Source organism: Gossypium arboreum, chromosome 10 (genome assembly GCF_025698485.1).
Source record: "Gossypium arboreum isolate Shixiya-1 chromosome 10, ASM2569848v2, whole genome shotgun sequence".
Taxonomy (NCBI): Eukaryota; Viridiplantae; Streptophyta; class Magnoliopsida; order Malvales; family Malvaceae; genus Gossypium; species Gossypium arboreum.
The window spans coordinates 123,835,760-123,858,422 of NC_069079.1; the positions used below are offsets into that span (position 1 = coordinate 123,835,760).

The 22,663-nt window shown below is 35.1% G+C and overlaps 3 protein-coding genes and 2 non-coding genes across 6 annotated transcripts; all 5 read right to left on the bottom strand.

Moving 5' to 3' along the window:
- Nucleotides 1-1,899: 1,899 nt before the first annotated feature.
- On the bottom strand, nt 1,900-4,523 carry LOC108488013 (uncharacterized). Of its 2 annotated transcripts, XR_008272846.1 has the most exons (3): nt 3,754-4,523; nt 3,471-3,652; nt 1,900-2,560 (listed from the first exon to the last, which is right to left on the bottom strand). XR_008272846.1 is itself a non-coding variant. In XM_053020702.1 (2 exons), exons 1-2 carry the CDS (start codon nt 4,384-4,386, stop codon nt 3,530-3,532), a joined length of 756 nt encoding a protein of 251 aa, XP_052876662.1. In that variant the 5' UTR covers nt 4,387-4,523; the 3' UTR covers nt 3,178-3,529. The 2 variants fall into 2 exon arrangements, 1 of the variants encoding a protein (XP_052876662.1); XM_053020702.1 differs by lacking the exon at nt 1,900-2,560 and having other exon boundaries at nt 3,178-3,652.
- On the bottom strand, nt 2,087-2,203 carry LOC128283187 (U5 spliceosomal RNA). Its single transcript, XR_008273529.1, has one exon. It is a non-coding gene; the product is annotated as a U5 spliceosomal RNA (small nuclear RNA).
- A 1,586-nt stretch (nt 4,524-6,109) lies between the features above and the next one.
- LOC128281375 (uncharacterized) lies at nt 6,110-7,464 on the bottom strand. Its single transcript, XM_053019615.1, has 2 exons — nt 6,745-7,464; nt 6,110-6,538 (listed from the first exon to the last, which is right to left on the bottom strand). Exons 1-2 carry the CDS (start codon nt 7,366-7,368, stop codon nt 6,413-6,415), a joined length of 750 nt encoding a protein of 249 aa, XP_052875575.1. The 5' UTR covers nt 7,369-7,464; the 3' UTR covers nt 6,110-6,412.
- A 1,962-nt stretch (nt 7,465-9,426) lies between these two features.
- LOC108488014 (uncharacterized) lies at nt 9,427-10,462 on the bottom strand. The gene is made up of 2 exons (XM_017792334.1): nt 9,981-10,462; nt 9,427-9,748 (listed from the first exon to the last, which is right to left on the bottom strand). The coding sequence occupies exons 1-2, from the start codon at nt 10,460-10,462 to the stop codon at nt 9,427-9,429; spliced, it is 804 nt and encodes a 267-aa protein (XP_017647823.1).
- Nucleotides 10,463-11,886: 1,424 nt separating this feature from the next.
- LOC128283245 (U5 spliceosomal RNA) lies at nt 11,887-12,001 on the bottom strand. Its single transcript, XR_008273586.1, has one exon. It is a non-coding gene; the product is annotated as a U5 spliceosomal RNA (small nuclear RNA).
- Between the last annotated feature and the right edge of the window lie 10,662 nt (nt 12,002-22,663).

Sequence of the window (22,663 nt, forward strand, 5' to 3'; positions counted from 1 at the left end):
AAGCTACAGATGGATGGTTGATAGACAGTGGTTGCACAAACCACATGACCCCTGATGCTAGCATTTTTAAGTCAATTGACAGAAGCTTCAAAACAAATGTGAAGGTCGGAAATGGACACTTCATCAAAGTTGAAGGCAAAGGAGATGTCTTGATAAGCACTCCTACAGTACCAAACTTGTTAAAAATGTCTTGTTAGTGCACGAAATTGATAGAAATTTGCTTAGCATTGCTCAACCGCTTGAGAAGGGCTATTCAGGTTGTATTCAAAGGCAAAGAATGCACGATTAGTGATCCTAGTGGATCCAAGCTCATGACATAGCTATGATGAAAAAAAGTTTTATTGTGGATGGAATAAGAGTCCAGATAGTGCCTACACAGCTGCTGCAGATGAATCCATGCTGTGTCACAAGAGGTTTAGCCATGCCAACAACATGTCAATGGCTCAGCTAACCAAAGAAGATTTGGTTAAAAATTTCACTAATTCGGTTGAGAAAGAAAGGAAATTTTTGACATTCAAAGAGGTGCATGATATGCATGGGAACCAATCATCTGCTCAGATAAAAGAATTAAAGGCACATGTAACTAGCTTGGAACTTGAGTTGAAATCATTGCAAGCAACTAACAGAGATATGGCGGAGCAGTTAGAGAACAAAGCAATTGAAGCAGAAAAACTGGGAGAATAAAATATAAGACTCAAATCCTGCATTTCAGAACTCGAAATAATGTTGGAAAAGAGAGAAAAAGAACTTTTTATTCTCACGAAGAAACTTAAGGATGATAACAGTGAATCATTGTCTGGTATGAAGAACTTGACTGCTCAGGAAATTAATCTGCTATCAGAGAAGGAGACTTTGCAAGCTGAGAAGGCTCTGTTGAAAGAAAATTTGGCATTTGAAGGTGATGAAGCATCAAATCAAGTACAGAGGTTAATGGATGAGGTAAACACATTGCGGCGGAAGAATGGAATCTCTTCATATCCAGAAGGCAAAACTAGAATTGCAGTTTGATAGAAAGAAACAAAAGTCATCCGAAAGATTGAATGAAATAGAGAATCAAAAATTTGAGTTAAAGCTAATGGTCGAGGACCTTCAAAGAGATTTGGAAGCAAAAGGAGATGAGAAAAATGATATAGTGAATAAAATCATTAGAGAATGCTTAATGAACAAGAGTTTGCAGCATGCAAGCCAAGGAGGAGTGTTGAAATTGGCTCGCATGCAAAGATGTGAATTTCAACATGTCAAGAAGCAGCCCGAGCGATGCAACACATGCAAAAACAAAGGTGGATATGTAGCCCATGCAGATTCAAGCACGCAAGAACAAATACACATAAGTTACCTGTAAAGTATGTGCAAGGATTCATACACATAAGTTACCCGGTAAAGTAATGTAATCGAATCATTTATTTTATTTCTTTTGTAATCAAGTCTATGAAATGTGTTCTAGTTCGTTTTGAACTTAGTTTAAGCCTACATTTGATGTAGTTTGATGATGTAGGAGCTGATGACCAACTTTACTTAAATGTACAAGTTTAGTTTTGTAAGTTCCAATGTAATAAGTGGAGTTAGGTAGTGTTTAGGTGATGAATTTGTTGATCTTTTGACCAGCCAATGACTGGTATATGTAATGGCTTTAAGCCAATATTTCAAATGAATGAAATCATCAGATTTTCTTCCATATGTTCCATTCTTCTTTTGCCTTCTAAAAATTCTAAGTTCTGTTCTCCATTCTTGACAGTAGCTAAAAGCTTGAACTTCAAGAATTTTTCCTTCATATTTTACCCGGGTATAATAAGTTGCTGCTGGTGCTCTGTTTAAAATTCTTACTTTACCCGGTTAAAGTGTGTCAAAAACCCAACACTTTTCCAGTAAGGAACCTCACGACAGTGACGACAGTGCCAACAGACATTGGCAAAATGTTGAAGACAAAATCAACAGTGCAGGCTCTATATAAACGACATCAGTAAACCTGCCTCAGTTAAAATCAAATAAATAAAAGCCATAACAGAATTTGTTAGTGAAGAGCGAAACCTTGATCTAGAGCCGAGAAGAACACTATAAAAATAATTAAACTAAAATTTGAGGGGCCATTCCAATGAAAGAATTAAGCCTCCAAAAATAAGCGTAAGCCAGTCTGGACGGCGAGCACACGGTATTCTTTAGTAAAAGGCGAAAGAATAGTTCGCTCTATGCTCACCGCACGGCTCCATATTTTTTTATGCCCTGTTTGCGCTTTGATTTATAAGAGTTGGTTGAATGCTCCTTGTCTTCTTCCTATGATGTGGGATTCTGCTCTTTTCTACAGCTTTTTAACCGTGGCGAATTCTTATTTCATTCTAATTTGTTTCCATACAGACAGTGAGTAACCGAATATCAGTACATATGCATATTCAATTTTTTTTCATATATGTTTTTGGTACTTAACTTTTTCATACATTTTATTCTAGTAACACTGAATATACAGTAAACAGTCTGTGAAACAATAGATTATTGGTTACAAGGGTGTTAACAATGTTGTACAACCAGGTGAATTGCCACAAGATCATGTCCAGATTCGGTTTACCTGCAAATAATAAAAAATGTACACTGAAACAATCTATAGACTCAAAATAAAGAGGAAAAGATGTTAGGGTAAATTCGCTAAATAACTTTTTCGTAAATTTGATTCTAGTAATACTGTCTAATATGTGATTTGGAATTGATTTATGATATTCTTGTACATACTTAAACTTTGGAATATTGCAGGCTAATCTGTTTTTTAGATCAATCAATTGATTTATTATCTCTTGTATCAATCTCTTCTTTGTATGAAATCTGGTATGCTTGTTCTAATACTTACAGAGGCCCTCTAAACTTTCCTTTTCTCAAAGTATTGATAGGGCCATGAAACTGCAACACTAATAGAAAGTATGAGCCAGGTTTGGGATGAAAAAGAAGAAAAGGGAGAAGATTAGCTTGATTTGGTATCTTATCATATGCTTGACTTAGCTGTGGTTTAGAGTATGGTTAGCACTAAGCTTTGCTTGGATACAAAGATAGGAATATTGAATAAGGTTTGAGCCTTTGAAGGTTTGAATCATCCTAGCAATTAAAACTCAAAAGGATTAAAAGATTATTTATGAGTACTCATAGATTTGAGCTGTCATATTTTTGAACCAGACCTGACGAGTGCTACATACATTTATTAAGTAAACAATAAAACAACCTATAGAGGAAGTTTATGATTATCCACACTCCAACAGGGAGTTAAAAGATTGCAGTACTAGAATAGGTTAAGACTCGTTCAAACCCCAAACCCTAAATTTTAAATTCTAAACTCTAAACCTTAAACTTTAAAATCCTAAATCCTAAACCTAAACCCTATTAAGTAAACAATAAAACTACTTATAGAGGAAGTTTATGATTATCCACACTCCAACAGGGAGCTAAAAGATTGCAGTACTAAAATAGGTTAAGACTCGTTCAAACCACACCATTATTACATAGAAGGCTCAAAGGATTCTCATACAAACTGAAAATCAACCGGCATGTCCTATATCACGATTGAATGTACTCCAGAAGAGTTGCTAGCATCACTTTCGCCTGCCTTCTTCTCGAGGAACGCATCAGTGAGCACTGTCTTGGACTGCAACGATGCCTTCAATAACTTCACACCCTATTTGCAGAAAAGCAAGTTTAACCAGTGGTGTATAATCACAAATAAAAGAGGCTTACATTCTTATATAAAGAAGCAAAAGAAATGGGATTGTTTCTTACCTTATCTATTCCTATATCAATGGTTTTCTCTTCAAGAACCCCCACATCCTTGATATTGAACTTGTTGAGTAAAGTGATACAAGAAATGGCTGACATAGGCCTTACAGCAAGATCATCCGTGATCATGTATGTAATAACCCCTTTCACATAACCTCCCTCATCAGTAGGTGAATCCTTCTTTTTTGGATTAACAACTGTTGCGATTTGGTTCATAACATTTTTGCAGGAAGGGCAAATGGATTTAGAATCATTTGCCACATAGAGACGGCAGTTGCTAAAATGGTAAGTATTATTACCACACCTATAAATTCCGGTGGGTTTTGAGTTTGACGATTCGACTGTTGGCAACAAGGGAGGAACATTTGCAGCATTGTCTGGAACTATAGGCTTCAAAAGGGTGTCTTTGTTTGCTGTTGGCTGAATGTAGGTATCATTCATATTCTCAAGGCTGTCATAAAGGTTTCCAAGGGAACCCACCATCTGTTCTTTGGTGAGAAGCCTTATAACAGTGCCAACAGGTAATGACAGAATGTTGAACATAAAATCGACAAAATCTTTTCCAGATTCTGCAAATAGAACTCTTTGGCTTGTTGAGTCAACGAGAAGCTTCAAGCTAACAGTGTTGATAGCCATGTGGTGGATACAGTTTCTAGGCTCTTTATAATGGCTAGGCTGGGGGGAATGGGGTGGCCCCAGCAAATATATGGAAACTTTTCTTCATTGGATCTCAAAAATTGAGTTGAAGTGAGTAACAAGGATTCTTTCCCCTATTTTCAGGTCTCATATAGTATTTCTATTATAACATGAAAATGGTATAACTTTTAGATCATTTAGCTCTAAGTATAGGGCTAAGGTTTTCAACTTCAAGGGAGATTCGATGCCTGCTCAAAGAGAGGGATAAATTTACGGACAACAGCAATTTTTTCAATTCCTTCCTTGAGGAGATATGGCTACCTTCTTTAGCATGAAATCCAAGTATTGTTTGGATCCCAAGATTGAGGTTATTATAATTGAAGGTTTGAGGATTACATAGTTTCAAGTTATACTATTGGACTGACATGCTTGAAGTTAACTTCACATAAATAAACAAGTTAAGGAACAAGAAAATATTCTTTTATCTCATTAACTCCCACGGCAATGAATTTCTCTTTAACCACATCCTTAAAGTTGAACTTGTTGAGCAAAGTGATAATAGATTTAGTGGCAAGAGGCCTCACAACCAGATCATCTGTAATCATATAAGTTACAGTTTCCTTTACAAAACCTCCCCCAACCTTCTTTGGCAGATTCGCAAAAGTGAAATTACTGTCCATAACGCTGGTACAGCAAGGACAACGGGATTTTGGACCATTTGCCACATTGTGACAACTGTCTCTTGGATAGGAGCTAGTACACCTATAAAAATTGGTGTAAGTTGGGGGTTTCATGGATGGCAACAAGGGAGGTACATAAACAGCATAGTTAAATGCTTGTGGCTTCAAAAGGATGTCTTTGTTAATATGCTGCTGACAACATGTGGGAATTGCCTAGATTTTCAATGCTGTCGTAGATGTTTCTGATGCAACCCGCCCTTCCTTGTTCACTAAGGAGCCTTATCACGGCGCCAACAGGCAATGACATAATGCTTGAAAGAAAATCAACAAAATCTTCACTTCACCAAAGAGAAGCCTGTGGGATTTTGGGTAGAAGCTTTAGGCTAACTGTGGTGGGACTAGGAGTGGCGGCTGCCATGAAAAAAATGTTGCAAATGACCATACATGCTAACTGTGAACTACGATCTCACCAAAAGATGCGAGCTCACCAGAACAGCTCACCAAGAACTACGAGCTTACCAAATGTGCGAGCTCACCAAGATCACGAGCTCACCAAAGCATAAGAGCTCACCTGCGAGCTCATCAAGCATGAGAGCTCACTTGAGAGCTTTTCACTTTGCAAATTGCCAACTTGCCAACTTACATTGAAATAGGGATAAATTTTGATTAAACATTTTAGCAGGTAATTAGACAAAAACCAGCAAATGAAAAAAGAAAGTTACATGAATCTAGTAACTGAATTAAGCTAAGTTGTAATATTTGATTATTATTTTTAGTTTATTTAAGCATGATTTTTCATGTAAATTATGTATCAGTACTTTTTAATGAAATAGTTCACCAAAAATTAACTTCTCCATTTTTCATCTTTTTTGCTTCTATTTCAACCTCTCCATAAAAAAATCCAACAAAAAATACTAATGATAAAAGGTGAGACAGTCACAGTACTTGAATATAGTTACTGCTTTTATAATGACTAATGAGAATTGGATGGCCTAGGCAAATATCCGACTAGTTTTTCTTCATTGGGTCTCAAACAAATTGAATTGAATTGAAAAATAAGGGTTGCTTTAATTTTCACCATTTTCAAGTTCCATATTATGTTTCTATTATAACATACAAATGGTAGCTCCAAAAAGGGCTAAGACTTTTTGGCTTAGAAAAGGTTTTAACATTGGTTAAAAAGTAAAAACCAAGTTAGGCTTCAAAGACTATAGCAATTAAAACACAAAAGAGGCTTAAAGGATCCTCATACAGACTGCTAAGGTTTTAAGAAAAACCAATGAGCATCCCTTCTTAGACTGAGACTCATAAAACAAACTTGCAAACTGAAAATCGGCCAGCATTTCTTATATCTCGATTGAATGAACCACACCAGCAGAATTGCTAGCATCAGTTTCGCCCACCTTCTTCTCAATGAACACATCAGTGAGCACAGTCTTGGACTGCAAAGATGCCTTTAGCAACTTCACACCCTATTTGCAGAAAAGCAAGTTTAAAACCAGTGTCATATTATCAACAATGAAAGTTGGTCACATTCTTAGCATTCACTTTTTAATATAGAAAGTAATGGGGGGTATGCTCAAATTTGTCTATTTTTTCCCATAAATATGAGGATCATACCCTTAACCCGTATATTACTTAATATTAAGGCTGCAAAAGAAATGGGATTATGTCTTACCTCATCGACTCCTACATCAATGGTTTTCTCTTCAAGAACCCCTACATCCTTGATATTGAACCTGTTGAGTAAAGTGATACAAGAAATGGCTGACATAGGCCTTACAACAAGATCATCCATGATCATGTATGTAATAACCCCTTTCACATAACCTCCCTCATCAGTAGATGAATCCTTCTTTTTTGGATTAACAAATTTTGCGGGTTGGGTCATAACATTATTGCAGGCAGGACAATTGGATTTAGAATCATAGGAGACATAGAGACCACAGCTGCTACGACTGTAATTGTTAACACACCTGTAAATTTCGATTGATTTTGATGATTCGGTTGTTGGCAGCAAGGGAGGCACATTTTCAGCATTGATGGACGCTATAGGCTTCAAAAGGGTGTCTTTGTTTGCTGTTGGTTGAATGTAGCTATCGCTCATAGTCTCAAGGCTGTCGTATAGGTTTCCAAGGCAACCCACCATTTCTTGTTTCTTCAGAAGACATATGACAGTGCCAACAGGCAATGACAGAATGTTGAAAAGAAAATCGACAAAATCTTTCCCGGCTTCAGCAAATAGAACTCTTTGGCTCGTTGACTCGACCAAAAGCTTCAAACTAACAGTGTTGGCAGCCATGGTGGTAACACTTTTGTAAATACGAATCTCACAGATCTTTACTACAACGTCTAGATATGCTTTGCAATGTCTAAGCTCTATACTGAAAGCAATCAAAGACTAAAGGAAACTGGATGGCCTTAGCAAATATATAGCTGCTCTACACACTGGGGCACAAACAAATGGAGTTGAAGTGAGTAGTAAGGGATTCTTTTCACTACTTTCAAGTCTCATATTATATTTATTACAAGTTTGTAACATACAAGTGGTATATATTTTTAAATTATTTAGCTCTAAATAGGGATAGGACTTTGTTGGGGTTTTGGCATAAAACTAAGGAGAATTGAAGCAAAGAAAACGGATGCAAAGAGAATTGAATAAAATGAAATCTGAAAAACTGATTTCATATTAACTTTCATCAAGTTAAAAAGTTTCCTAATGTATAACTGCTCCTACTAATTTTTTTACTAAAACATAGCTTAAATTACACACAAAATACAGCTGACTTATCAACTATTACATCACATTGGACATCATTCAAATCAACAACTAATCTTACTAATTTTAAAGACAAATTACGAAAGAACTAAAGCTAATTACATATAAACAAAATGTTGCTGCTGTACTGGTTGAGCTTCAATGCTTCTCTGTTGTTGCATTGCAGGCCAAAGTCTTGGACTGTATGCAAACAAACACCAATACTTCTTCTTAATTTATCAAACCTTGTAGCACCGAGAGACTTAGTTAAGATGTCAACAACCTGATTTTCTGAGTTGCAATAAAGCAGATTAACTTTCTTTGATTGTTCAGCCTCTCTAACAAAATGATATTTAATCTTAAAATGCTTGGTTTTGCCATGAAACACTGGATTTTTTTCTATGGTAACAGTTGACTAATTGTCATCTCTAATCTCATTAGCTTTAATTTGATTTTCATTCAAATCACATAAGAGCTTCCATGGCTCTTTTTCAACTCTCTTCTTTAGCAGCCTCATCAAAACTTGTAGGTTCCAGTATTGTCACATCACATATTTGATAGATGTCAGTGATTGTTCTTGTGCCTTTCACAGGTACATCATCAAATTCATCACTAATTAGCTATTCTTCTTCAGCTGGTTGCAGATTGCTATCTTGTTGACCTTGTTCACACAAGCTTGCATTTGTACCATTCCATTTCCCTCATCAAATTTCTCATCCCTACTCATCATAATCTTTTTAGTGGAGGGATCAAAGACCCTATAGCCTTTCTTTGTGCTGCTGTAACCAACAAAGACCCCTGGCATAGATCTTTTTCCAGTTTGGTTCTCTTCTCAACTAGAATAAGTGTATAGCAAACATAACCAAACACCTTTAGGTGTGAAACTATTGGCTTAAGTCCAAACCAAGCTTCAAATGGAGTATTTTCTTTGATTGAATTTGTTGGTAATCTGTTAAGCAAGTATACCGAAGTATTCACAGCCTCAACCTAAAATTTACTTGGTAATTTGCTTTCAAACAGTAGGCATCTAGCCATGTTAAGTATTGTTCGATTCTTTCTTTCACAAACTCCATTTTGCTGAGGTGTATATATGGTTGTCAGCTCATATTGAATTCCAGCCTGCTCACACAACTTCTAAAATCTTTCTGATCTCAAGGCCTTAAGCTTGCAAATTGATTAATTCTCAGCTAAGGCTTTGAACTTGCTTAATACTTTAGGTATTTCTGACTCATGTTTCAGAAAATTCACCCAGCAGAACCTTGTATAATCACTATGAACAACACAAAGTATTTGCTGTCATTTAGAGAAGAGCTCTTTATTGGTCCACAAATGACATTATTAACCAATTGAAGCTTGTCTTGAGCTCTCCAAGCCTTGTTAATTGGAAATGACAGTCTCACTTGCTTCCCAAGTTGGCAAATTTCACAAACTCTATCTTTGACTTTATCCTTGGACATGTCTTCAATCAGATTGAATTTGTACAGCAAACTGAGTGATCTATAATTAACATGGCCTAACCTTTTATGCCATAAACTAGCTTTATCAGCTAGACTAATATAGGCCTTCATTTCCAACTAATCCATATCCAGCATAAAACATCTCTCAGTCATGGCTACTGACTAGTTCTTGACCAAGTGAGTCCTCAATAATACAGGAGTTATTCTTGAAAATAAGTGAATAACCCTTCATTATTAACTGGCCAACACTAAGAAGATTTTGGTTTATATCAGGTACAAAAAAGACATCTGAAATTGTTTTGTTACCTAAATGTGTGCTAATTACAACATTGCCTCTACCTCTGGCTTCAATGAGATTTCCATTTCCAATCTTAACTTTGGAAACAAAGCTGCTATCAAGATCTTTGAATAACCCTTCATCAGATGCCATATGATGAGTGTAGCCACTGTCTACTAACCAGTCCCTTCTGACCTTGATTGAGGTTGCAAAACAGGATGCAGTAAAAACATGCTCTTCTTGAGCTTGAATATCCTCAGTAGCTTGTGCTTGATTCTACTGCTGAGTTTGTGCATTTCCTTATTCTTGCAGACCTTTTCAATGTAACCAAATTGCTTGCAGCTCCTACACTGAATATCAGGCCTATACCAGTAGTACCTCTCTAAGTGTGGGCTTTTTTGCAGTGAATGCATGGTGGGAACCTTTTCTTCCCAACATCCCTATTTGATTTCTCCCTTTTGTTAAGCCATGGTTTCTTTCCTTTGTAGCTCGAATCTAAGCTTTCTTTGGTTTTTGCTTGGAAAGCTCCTTCTGGATGCTCTTCCAGCCTATTGGCCCTTTTTTTCTCTAGTGCATACAGAGCATTTATCAACTCTGACAGTGAAATGGTTGATAAGTCTCTTGAGTCCTCCAATGAGGAGATTTTTGACTCAAATTTTTCAGGAAGGATTGTAATGACCTTCTCAATAATTCTACTCTTACTGAAATCATCTCTAAGGAGCCTAATGTTGTTGACTGTGGCCATTATTCTATCAGAGTACTGCTTAATGGTTTCAGACACTCTCATCTTTAAATTCTCAAAGTCCTTCCTGAGGTTGATCAACTGCTGCTGCCTAGTTTTGTCTGACCTCAGAAACTCTTCCTTGAGCCTCTCCCAGGCTTGCTTTGGAGTGTCACAGGCCATTATTCGAGTAAAAATCACATTAGACACTCCATTTTGCAAGTATGACATTGATTTTTGCTTCTTAACACCGTGTCATTCTCAACCACATTCCATAGGTCATGTGCTTACAAGTAAGTCTTCATCTTCACTACCTAAATGTGGTAGTTTTCACCAGCCAAGACAGGTGGTGGTGTAAAAATCATGTTGCAGCAACAATGAAAACAACAATTTCGGTTTCTTTCTCTTCAAGGTTTCTCACAAAAACAGCTACCAACATAGAGGTCCTCAAAGATGATAGACTTTGTATACCATATGTTGGGGTTTTGGCATAAAACTAAAGAGAATTGAAGCAAAGAAAACGGATGCAAAGAGAATTGAATAAAATGAAATCTGAAAAACTGATTTCATATTAACTTTCATTAAGTTAAAAACATATAAGTTACAAGGTAGTTTCCTAAGGTATAACTGTTCTTAACTAAAACATAGCTTAAACTACACACAAAATACAACTGATTTATCAGCTATTACATCACATTGGATATCATTCAAATCAGCAACTAATCTTACTAACTTTAAAGACAAATTACAAAAGAACTAAAGCTAGTTACATATAAACAAAATGTTGCTGCTGTACTGGTTGAACTTCAATGCTTCTCCGTTGTTGCATTGCAGGCCAAAGGTCAACAGACATTTTAACTAATGGAAGTTTATAATAGGTAATAACATAATGTTAAAGAAAAATTCAACAAAATCTTTACCATCTCCAGCAAACTGAAATCTGTGGGATTTTGACTGTATCAGAAGCTTCACGTCGATAGTGATAGGACTGGTAGTGGGGACAACCACGAAAATATGCTAATGATAAAAGGTGAAATAATCACAGTGCTTCAATATTGTTACTGCCTTGATAATTTTGGCAGTCTTATAATTTCAGTTTAGACAGTTGGACTGACATGAAAGAATAAAATAAGATGAGGACATTATCCGTATATTTAGATTGAAGAGCATGAGATCATTTCCATCCTAGAGAGAATTGCTGGAACACACTTTTTTTTTTCTTTTTGAAGAAAAGAAACACCACATTTTCAACTCTGTAATAAAGGTTTCAAAGGCATCTCACCATTCCATTTTCAGTAGGTACACTTATCTCAGTGCCAACAGGCAATGAAATAATATTGGATAGAAAATCAACAAAATCTTTGCTAGTTTCAGCAAACAGCATTCCCTTGTTTCTTAAAAGTTCAACATCTAAAACCCGGAACTAACAATTAAAGAACCTTAACTACAAAATTCACCATCTGTCATCCTCAAAGACAATTACCTAGAAGAAAACCATACATTTAGGGTTACAAACGACAAGAGTAAAAAACTGATTAAAGAGCTCTTAGTTGGTACTTCAGAAGAAGCTAGTTGCAATCAATTTAAACTGTAGTTTGATGGGCCACTCCAGAAAAGGAATTATGCCTCCAAAAATAATGGTATGCCACTTTGGGCTACGAGCACTCAATATTCTTTAGTAAAAGGCTAAAGAATAGTTCGCTTAGTGCTCACCGTACAGCTTTGTACATTTGCTAAGTCATTTGCACTTTAATTTATAGAAGTTGGTTAAGTTCCCTTGTCTGTTTAGTAGGGATGTGGGATCCTGCTACTTTCTGGATCTCTTAAGCCTTGGCAAGCCACACATACTCCATCACATTTCATCTTTATAAAATACAGTTACACTTTAAAGCTCTACCCAATGAATCTATCCCTTTATTTAAGTATTTCTTCCAAAAATTATCATGATGAAATTTATAGTATAAAATTTCGTTTAACCATTACTTCATCATTCCATTTGGTAATACTTCTGTTTGGTCTATACCAACAAATATGTTGGGTTTTTGACAGCATCAAAAGAAAAGAACAATACAGAGAACAAATGAGGAAGAAACAAAGAACAATTTACTTGTTCACAAACGTACAGCAATGAAGCAATCTGCTTTACACAACTGATTTGCTTATTTATTCAATATGAAAACAATACATTTATAGTCAAAATACATATTACCAATTTTTCAACTAACCCCACTAATCAGCAATGGGACTATTAAAACATTGTTTATACACATGGATAAGTTGACTTATCAGCTCAATCATCCCATCAAAACATCAACATCAAAGTTAATTTTCAACCAAACTAAATTACATTGCAACTAAAACAGAAAATATGTTGCTCCAACATGCACAAATGTTGCAGTATGCACTCAACAAAATCATCATAGTAGCATGCACTTTAACAAAAACATAACAGCAACATGGTTGGCCATTTTCAACAAATTACTTCAAAATAATTATTCAGCTATTTTAACTTAAAAGACAATTAAATCTTGAAATCAACAAAATAAATGAGCAAAGACAATCTCTGGATCAGCCAACAGCTAACACTTAGTAATTTTGTAAACGAACAAGCATCATGTCAACAATAGCAGAAGCATCAAGCACTTCGATCACTTAGAACCCTTCTTCCTGGCCTTTTGGGTAAGGTATACATTAGTGCTCTGAAAAAAAAAAAACTGAACCAATTCATCAATCTTTGGTTAAGGAAAATGACTGAAATAAAATAAAACAAAGCTCACCTCATTAATGCTTACATCAATCACTCTCTTTTCTAATGCATTAACTTGTTGATGATCTAACTTATTGAGCATTGCTATGCTTGAAATGGTTGACATTAATATGACTGTCAGGTCATCCATGATCTTATATGTAACGACCCCTTTAAGGTAACCACCTTCATTTGCAGCAAATGATGATGTTGAACCTTATTTAAAGGATTTACAAGTGTTGGGGATCGACTCGACTAAGCAACAAGTAAAAAAAAATGGAATAAATTGAGAAATTGAACTCACAAATTTAACATGGAAAAACCCCTCTAAAAAGGATAAAAAACCATGGGTAAAGATAATTTTACTATAATGGAAAAAGAACGAAGAGTACAAAAGATGAGATAAAAACTAAACCCTGAAAATCTGAAAATAAAGAACCCTCAAAACGTAAACACAAAATTCTCTAAATGTGTTATGAGTTCTAATCTCTAATGGGTGTATTTTCTAAGGTTGTAAAAGTGCCTATTTATAGACGAAATTCATAGGTCAAATAATAATAAAATAATCTAGACTAATCAGAGTTTGATTGAAACAAATAAATAGAGTTTAACTGAAAGATTATTTCTCAAATTTGACTGAGATAGGAGACATACTCAACAAATCTCGAGATTGGCTCATATTTCCATAATGCCATCTTTGCCAAAGCCCGCTACAGGTCTTTCTTGAACTATGTAGGGAATTAATTGAGTTGAGCCTTCGACTTGTACATTTTCAAATTAAAACTAACCCGAGTCTGATTTTCACAAACATAGTGCCCTAACTTTTCAAAACCTGTATCCAAAAGAGAACCTTTCTTAAACGAAACGGTCATACATTTTTCCCTCCTATGACCAAGTTGCCCCTACTCCAAACGAGTTGACTTCGACTACGTAACGAACGAGGGACGTCCTATTTCACCGGTCATTGTAGAACCTTCCAGAATATAAAGACTACTAGTTCTTTTACCTTTTAACAAAACGAGAGCTCCACGAGATACTTTAATGTCCTGACTCAATATTGATTCTGCATCTTTTCAAGTCTAAAATACTCAAGGAGATGAGATTCTTTTGTACATCAGGTACATACCTAACATCTGAGAGTGTCCTAGTCGTTTCATTGTGTATCCTAATTTTAACAGTACCAATACCAATTACCTTACTAGATGAATCGTTTCTCATGCGCACAACTCCATCTTCAACCGAACTGTATGTAGAGAACCATTCTCTATTGGGACACATGTGGAAAGAACATCCATAATCTAGGATCCACTCGGACGTAAGCTTAGAGTTATCGCTCGTTGACACTAACAAGAAATCATCACCACTTTTATTGGCCAAATTAGCACTAGTTACATCTTCCTTGTTACTCTCAACAGCTCTTTTATTTTGCAGTTTATAATAATATGCTTTGACGCGACCTAATTTTTTTCAATAGCGACACCTTTTGTCTCATTTCTTTGATGCTACCAAAATGGAAGCATGCTTATCTATCTTGCTATCCAAACCAAACTCATTTTTGAGTTTGTCTCTACTCAACAAATGACCCTTCACATCTTCGAACGAGAGTTTGTCTCTACCATAAATGAGAGTCTCCCTAAAAGACGTGTATGAAGGGGGTAAAAAGCACAATAATAGTATAGCCTGATCTTCATTGTCAATCTAAACCTCAACATTCTTTAAATCATTTAAAAGAGTAATGAATTAACTGATGTGATCTCTAAGAAACTCTCATTCGTTCATGCGAAACGCAAATAGATGTTGTTTCAACACTAAACGGTTAGCTAGAGACTTAGTCGCATAAAGAGTTTCTAACCTTTTCTACAAGGCGAATGAGGTTTTCTCCATCAATACATCCTGCAATACCGTATTCATGAGGCACAACTGGATTGCAGACAAGGTCTTTTCATCAAGCTCTTCTCATTCTGTTTGATTTAGATTCTCAAGCTTGTTTTCGGTAACAACCTTTTTTCAAGTCGGTTTGAACTAGAATTGTCATCATTCGAACTTGTCACAGATTGAAATTTGTCTCACCATCAAACTTCTCAATTTTAAACCTTGTTGCTGTCATCTCTGAACGGGCCGATCTATAAAAATTGAACTAGCTCTGATACCACTTGTTAGGGATTGACCCGATTAAGCAACAAATAAAAAAATAGTAGAATAAATTGAGAAATTGAACACAGAAATTTAACGTGGAAAAACCCTTCCAAAAAGTATAAAAAATCACAGGCAAATATAATTTTACTATAATGGCAAAAGAACGGAGAGTACAAAAGACAAAGATAAAAACTAAACCCCAAAAACTCAAAAACAAAGAACTCTCAAAACGTAAATACAAAATTCTTTAAATGTGTTATGAGTTCTAATCTCTAATGGGTGTATTTTCTAAGGTTGTAAAAGAGTCTATTTATAGGCTAAATTCATAGGTCAAATAATAATAAAATAATCTAGATTAATCAGAGTTTGATTGAAACAAATAAACAGAGTTTAACTGAAAGATTATTTCTCAAATTTGACTAAAATAAGAGTTATACTCAACAATAAGAGTTGCAGGGGAGTTCATGGCACGAGAGCAGGAAGGGCAAGTAGATGTTAGATCTTTGGCAAAATACATACGACAATTGTTACCACGACGGTAAAACGTCGGTAAAACCCTAGTGGTGTTGACAATTCAATGTTTGGCAATAAGAGGAACATTATCAGTTGCCAAGCTTGAACAAAATTTAGGTTTCAACAAGGCGTCCTTGTTTGTTATCGGCAGAATGTATGCTTCACCCAAATTTTCGATGTTGTCATAAATGTTTGCAAGGCATCCAACTATGGCTTGATTTGCAAGCAGCCTTTTAATAGTCAACAGGCAATAAGAATAGGTCAAAAAAAAAATCAATGAACTCTTTTCTAGCTTCAGCATACAAAACCCTTTTCCCTTTTGTATCTATCAGAAGTTTCATGCACTTGGTAGTGGCAGTAGCCATGGATTAAATTACTCATATGAACAGTAGGAATTGTAGTAAACCCCCATCTATGACTACTTGCTTTATATGTAGAGGTTTCTTTTAGCATTAATGATGTTTAGAGAGAATTAAAAAGAAAAATTAAACATTCACTAAAGGAACTCTTGACTTTCCAATGGTTCATCTGTACGTATAACTTGTCATATAACCTTAATTGAGTTTCTTTACTTTTACAGCAAATCATCAATGACTTAAAGTTAACTAAACCTGTTATCATATAGAATCAATAGAGGAAAATTTTTATTTGCCACTTGTTCAACAAAAAATTAGTCCTCAAGTTCAAAATAAAGGGGCTCTGCATGAACAAAATATATAGATTCATCAAGAAAAAATCATGAGAATCAAAAACCTTAGGACAATGCCATATATGTGAGGATCATACCCTTAACCCATATATTAAAATTAAGGCTGGAAAGAAATGGGATTATGTCTAGTCTCATTCTGATATCAATGGTTTTCTCTTCAAGAACCCCTATGTCCTTGATATTGAACTTGTTGAGTAAAGTAATACAAGAAATGGTAGACATAGGCCTTACAACAAGGTCATCCATGATCATGTAAGTAATAACCCCTTTCACATAACCTCCTTCATCAGAGGATGAATCCTTATTTTTTGGATTAACCAACAATTGCAATTTGGTTCATAACATCATTGCAGGAAAGATAGATTTAAAATCATCTTCCATATACAGACTACAACTGCTACGATGGTAACTATTTCGACACTTATAAATTTTGATTGATTTTGAAGATTCGGTTGTTGGCAACAAGGGAGGCACAATTGCAGCTTTGATGGAAGCTATAAGCTTCAAAAGGCTGTCTTTGTTTGTTGTTGGCTGAACGTAGGTATCGTTTACAGTCTCAAGGCTGTCATATAGGTTCCCAGGGTAACCCACCATTTATGTTTCTTGAGAAGCCATATCATAGTGCCTACAGGAAATGACAGAATGTTGAAAACCAAATCGGCAAAATCTTTCCCTGCTTCAGCAAATAGAACTCTTTGACTCATTGAGTCGACCAAAAGCTTCAAGCTAACAGTGTTAGTAGCCATGTCAAGAGCACCATTTAAAATACAAATTTCATAGATCGTTACTACTATGCCTAGATATGCTTTGTAGTGTCTAAGCTCTATATTTAAAGCAATCAAAGACTAAAGGGAACTGGATGGCCTAAGCAAGTATATAGCTTCTCTTCTTCACTGGAACTAAAACAAAAGAAGTTGAAGCATGTCGAAACCTTTTTGAAATCGATTTATATTTTGAAAACGAAAATAGGAGTCGCCATTAATCCTTTTTATGAGGTGTGATCGGATCACCTTGTAATTTGATTACTTTAATAAGAGGTTTGAATTATTAAAACAATATTTTTTAGTCTACAAAAATCTAGAAAATAGGTTCAGGAGTCGGTTATGTACGAGGAAGGATTAGCACCCTCGTTACGCCTAAAATTGGTACCTAATTGATTACTTGATGTCTTTAGTGTTGAAGATTGAAAATTTGAAGAGATTTTCAAATACGATTCTTTATTAAGACATTATTTAACTAAATTAATTTTCACGAAAATAGGCTTATTTCAAGTTAATCGAGAAGAAATGATCATGTCCCTTAAGTTAAGACACAATGCCTTAAATTCTCATAAGCGAGAACAAACGCTAAAATCTTTTTTTTTAAATTTTAAAATAGATATCAGATTATCTCGATTTTAGAAGGAAGCCATATTCTGTAAGTTAGGAACACGACTTTTCTAATTCCAAAATAATGAACATTTGTGTCTGTTTAAAAATTTTCCCTTTTTTATGCATCGTGCGAAAAACGAATGTAACGCTTATAACGATATGCATTTTACTTATGCATGCGTAATGTACATAAGGATAAATGCTATAATAATAATGTAAATATAACAATAATAAGATTATTAGTTCATGGCATTAAGAGCAAAATAAATAAAATAACTTAACATAAAAAAATGAAAATGAAAGGTGCTTAATGAAAAGGAAGTATAAGTAATATCAAATTTAAATATTAAAAAGTAAAAGAATAATAAATAAATAAATAGATAAAACAGATACATAATATTAAATTTAAGTATTTAAGAAGTAAAAGAATAATAAATAAATAAATCGATAAAATAGATATGAATAATATAAAATTTAAGTATTTAAAAAGTAAAAGAATAATAAACAAACAAACAAATAAATATAACAAATATAAATAATATTAATTTTAGGTATTTAAAGAGTGAAAGAATAATAAATAAATAAAATAAAACAAATATAAAAGATGAAATTAATGGAATAAAGGACTGAATTGAAATTTAAACGAAATTAAAGGTATAAATCATAATAAAAACAAATAAATCAAATAAGAAAACCTAAATAAGGACCTAAATAGAATGCGCGTGAAAGAGGGGGACAACTAGGAAATTATTCCCAGGCCCTCTAAACGCACCGTTCTACAGGCGACGAAAATGAAATAAAATCAAAATTTAATGGTAAAAATTAAAAGAGAAAAAGAAATAGGTCTGGATTGAAATGCCATTAAAAAATGAAAGGACCGAAAGCATAAATATCCCCTCTAGCCAAAAACACAGATCCTAGGGAATGGATTGAGTCGGGTAGTGGGTCGTGTTAAAATGACGCTGTTTTGGCGTATGAAATTAAATCCCAAAACAAAGTCGTTTCCATGGGTTATATAAGGAAAAAAATAAAAAAAATTTCATTTCCAACCCCAGCTTAAAAAAAAAATCTGAAAGCCTTTGTTTTTTTCTCTGAACTCACCTCTGCTCCGGCCATAGAAGCCACTGTGCTCTGCTGTGACGATCGCCGGTCACCTGCGACGGCTCTGTCGTTCACAGTGGCCAAAAAAAACAAAACCCCCTTTATCGTCCCTTTGTGTAGAACTTCGATTTGGGAGTCTAAATGGCCAAAACTAGGACCAAAATTCGAAAAAAAGGGAAAACCCCTTCAGTTCTCTTCTCTCTGATGTGACGACGGAAGGTAGAACGTCAGGTGAGTTATCCTTTTTCTTTATTATATATAAAAAGATTCGAAAAAATAGAAAAAAACAAATCACCTTCGAAGTTTTTGTTCTGATTTTTTATTGCTCGTGTATTCGATTTTTTTATTTTTTTCTCCGTGTCAAAATATATTGATTGTTGGGTTTTTATAGCCGATTTATATATTATACTATTTTTGCTATTGTTTAGCCACTGTTCTTTGCTGTTTCTTTCTCTGCTTCTGTAGTCCTTTTTCTTTCTCTTTTCTTGCAAGTGGTGGAGTCAACGGCGAAAAAGGGGCAGATCCCTTTGCTACTTTGGTGAAACGGCGATAGAGAGGGTGTGTCAGGTGTCGGGACGAGGCACCTCGAGCAATGCACGGGTGAAAGGAGGAGCAACACAAACAGTCTTAGGGTTTTTTATTTTATTTTATTGAAAACTTAGTTTAGGCTATAAGGCTAGGACCATTAGTTTTTTTTTCTTTGGGCTTGTAATCTTGTAATTGGATTGCAATTTTTATTTTTATTTTTATTCTTGGTTTCTGTTTAGGGCCCGAAAAAAATTGGGCCCTTACAGCTGCCTCTTTTTGCTTGTTGTCGTGTAACGAGAATGGAGCAAAGACTTTAAAAATGGCTAATTTTGCCTGGTCTTATCGAATCTCGACTTCTTTGGTGCTTCTCTTTTTCAAGTAGCTTCATTCTAACCCACTGCAACTTCAGGGGTATAGGAAGTGTAGTTTCAATTTACTCCACTGCAACTTCGGGAGATAAGACTTGTAACTTCAATCTGCTCCACTGCAACTTCAGGGAAATAAGATTTGTGACTTATAGCTTTAATCTGTTCTACTGTAACTTTAAGGAACAAGACTCACTATGGTAGATTTGATCCGAGCTACTGTAACTTTATAGGTATAGGATTTGTCACTTTAATTTGCTCCGCTGCAACTCCAGGGAGATTAGATTTGTAGCCTTAATTTACTCTACTACAACTTTAGAGAGATAAGATTTGTAACTTTAATCTGCTCTACTACAACTTTATAGAGGTAAGATTCACTATCACTGCAACTTCAGGGAGATAAGATTTGTGGCTTTAATTTGCTCCACTATAACTTTAGGGAAATAAAATTTGCCACGATGACTTCAATCCGTCCCATTGTAACTTTAAGGGTATAGGATTTTTGACTTGTAGCCTTAATCTATTCCACTGCAACTTCAGAGAAATAAGATTCTCTATCTATAATATGCTCAACTGCAACTTCAAGAAGATAAGATTTGTAACTTGTAGATTTAATCTGTTCCACTGCAACTTCAGGGAAATAAGATTCGTTATCTTTAATTTGCTCCATTGCAACTTCAGGGAGATAAGATTTGTATCTTGTAGCTTTAATATATTCCACTGCAACTTCAAGGAAATAAGATTCGCTATCCTCAATCTACTCTACTGCAACTTCAGGGAGATAAGGCTTGTAACTTGTTACTTCAATACGTTCCACTACAGCTTTAGGAAAATAAGATTTGTAGCTTTAATCTGTTCCACTGCAACTGCAGGTAGATAATATTTGTAGCTTTAATCTGTTCCACTGTAACTTCAGGAACATAAGATTTGCTATCTTTAATCTGCTCAACTGCAACTTTAGGGAGATAAAATTTGTAACTTTACTGATTTGTTACGTCGTTTTCTGGGAAACATGACCTATAAAGTGCATTTCATAGGCCTATATTTATGCCAAGCACTTAGGATGTTATGATCAAAATGAATCAAATACTCCTAAAAATATGTGTATGAATGATATTTGCACGAATGCAGAATGTCATTTTTTTCGATAATAATCCCCTTTTAATGCTTAGGTTGACATTGCTTATCGTTCATCAAGGTTCTATCACTAACGCATTACCCTACCTTCTTGTTCAGCTGATATCTTTGACAGAAAACCCCAAAAAATAATCACAATTTAAATTATTCATTCCCAAACATTTCCCACTCCTATATTTGGTTAGTTCTGACCAGTGGTTCTGTTTTAGGTCATTGTACTGTTAATCCATTAATCATTATTTCAATGTAAAAATGCTTGAAAAAGATTTTAACAATGGACAAGATTGAAATTTTTTGGAAGCAAGGCTCGAAATGAATGGATTAATCAAAATAGAAAACATTGATAAAATACAAAATGAATAAAATGAAAATAAGTGCCCCAAATATCGCAGTATGAGCTTCTCTGCACAAACTTTTTGAGGATCATTTTGAGCTTAATATGTGTTTAGGAGATCTAGAGTACTTTGTTGATGCCCCAAGATGTAACATCATTCTCTTTTGTTAGTTCTAAGAGGACAAGACTACTACATGCCCCATCTTTAATCAAAATTTGAATTGCTCTTTCCTCGATTTTCAACTCAAAACCCACTTGGTCTCAAAGTGCCCTTTTACGAGTTTTTGTTTTGCCCTCTCATCTCTTTTTTTTAAGTGAAATCTTTCTTGGATGAATCCGAATTCATAGGATTATGTAGGTTTTTTCCATCCATCTTGGTCAAAATCAACGCTCCCCTAGAAATGGCCTTTTTTACCACATAAGGTCCTTCCTAGTTTGGCATCCACTTTACTCTGAAGTCTTTTTGTATGGGAATGATCTTTTTTAATACCAATTCTACCTCATAGAATTCTCTGGGGCTAACCTTTTTGTTATAAGCTCGCATCTTTCGTTTTTGGTACATCTGACCATGACATATAGCTTTTAGCCTCTTCTCTTCAATCAAGTGCAACTGATTATATCGAGATTGGATCCATTTTGCTTTGTCTAATTTCAACTTTGACAAAACTCGAAGAGAAAGAATCTTGACTTCAATGGACAAAACTGCCTCCATTACATAAGCTAATAAGAAAAGCGTTACCCCAGTAGAGGTTCTAACAGATGTTTGATAAGCATAGAGGGCAAATGGTAGTTTCTCATACCAATCTTTATAAGTCTCAGTCATTTTCCCCATGATTTTTTTAATGTTTTTATTGGCTGCCTCCACCGCACCATTCATTTTTGGACGATATAGTGACGAGTTGTGGTGTTTAATCTTGAATTGCCTACAAACCTCTACAACTTTGCTGTTGTTCAAATTCAGTGTATTGTCAGATATAATTCTTTCTAGCATTCCATATCGACATATGATTTCTTTCTTTAAGAATTTGCTGACTATCAACTTTGTGACATTGGCATATGAAGTGGCTTCTACCCATTTAGTGAAGTAATTAATGACTACGAGGATGAAACTATTCCCATTGAAAGCTTTTGGCGAGGTCGGCCCAATGACATCCATGCCTCCGCATAGAGAAAGGCCATGAATAAGTCATAACATAAAGAGGTGAATGAGGCACCTGAATTTTGTCTTCATAAATTTGGCATTTATGGCATCTCTTGGCATAACTGATACAATCTCCTTCCATGGTGGACCAATAATACCCGAATCTCATGATTTGTCTAGCCATCGTAAAACCATTAGCATGTGCCTCCTCTAAAATTTTATTAGCCTCAACAGCGTCCACACATCTTAGTAGTATCTGATTTTTTTTTTCTTTTATACAGTATCTCTCCATCTAAGACATAGT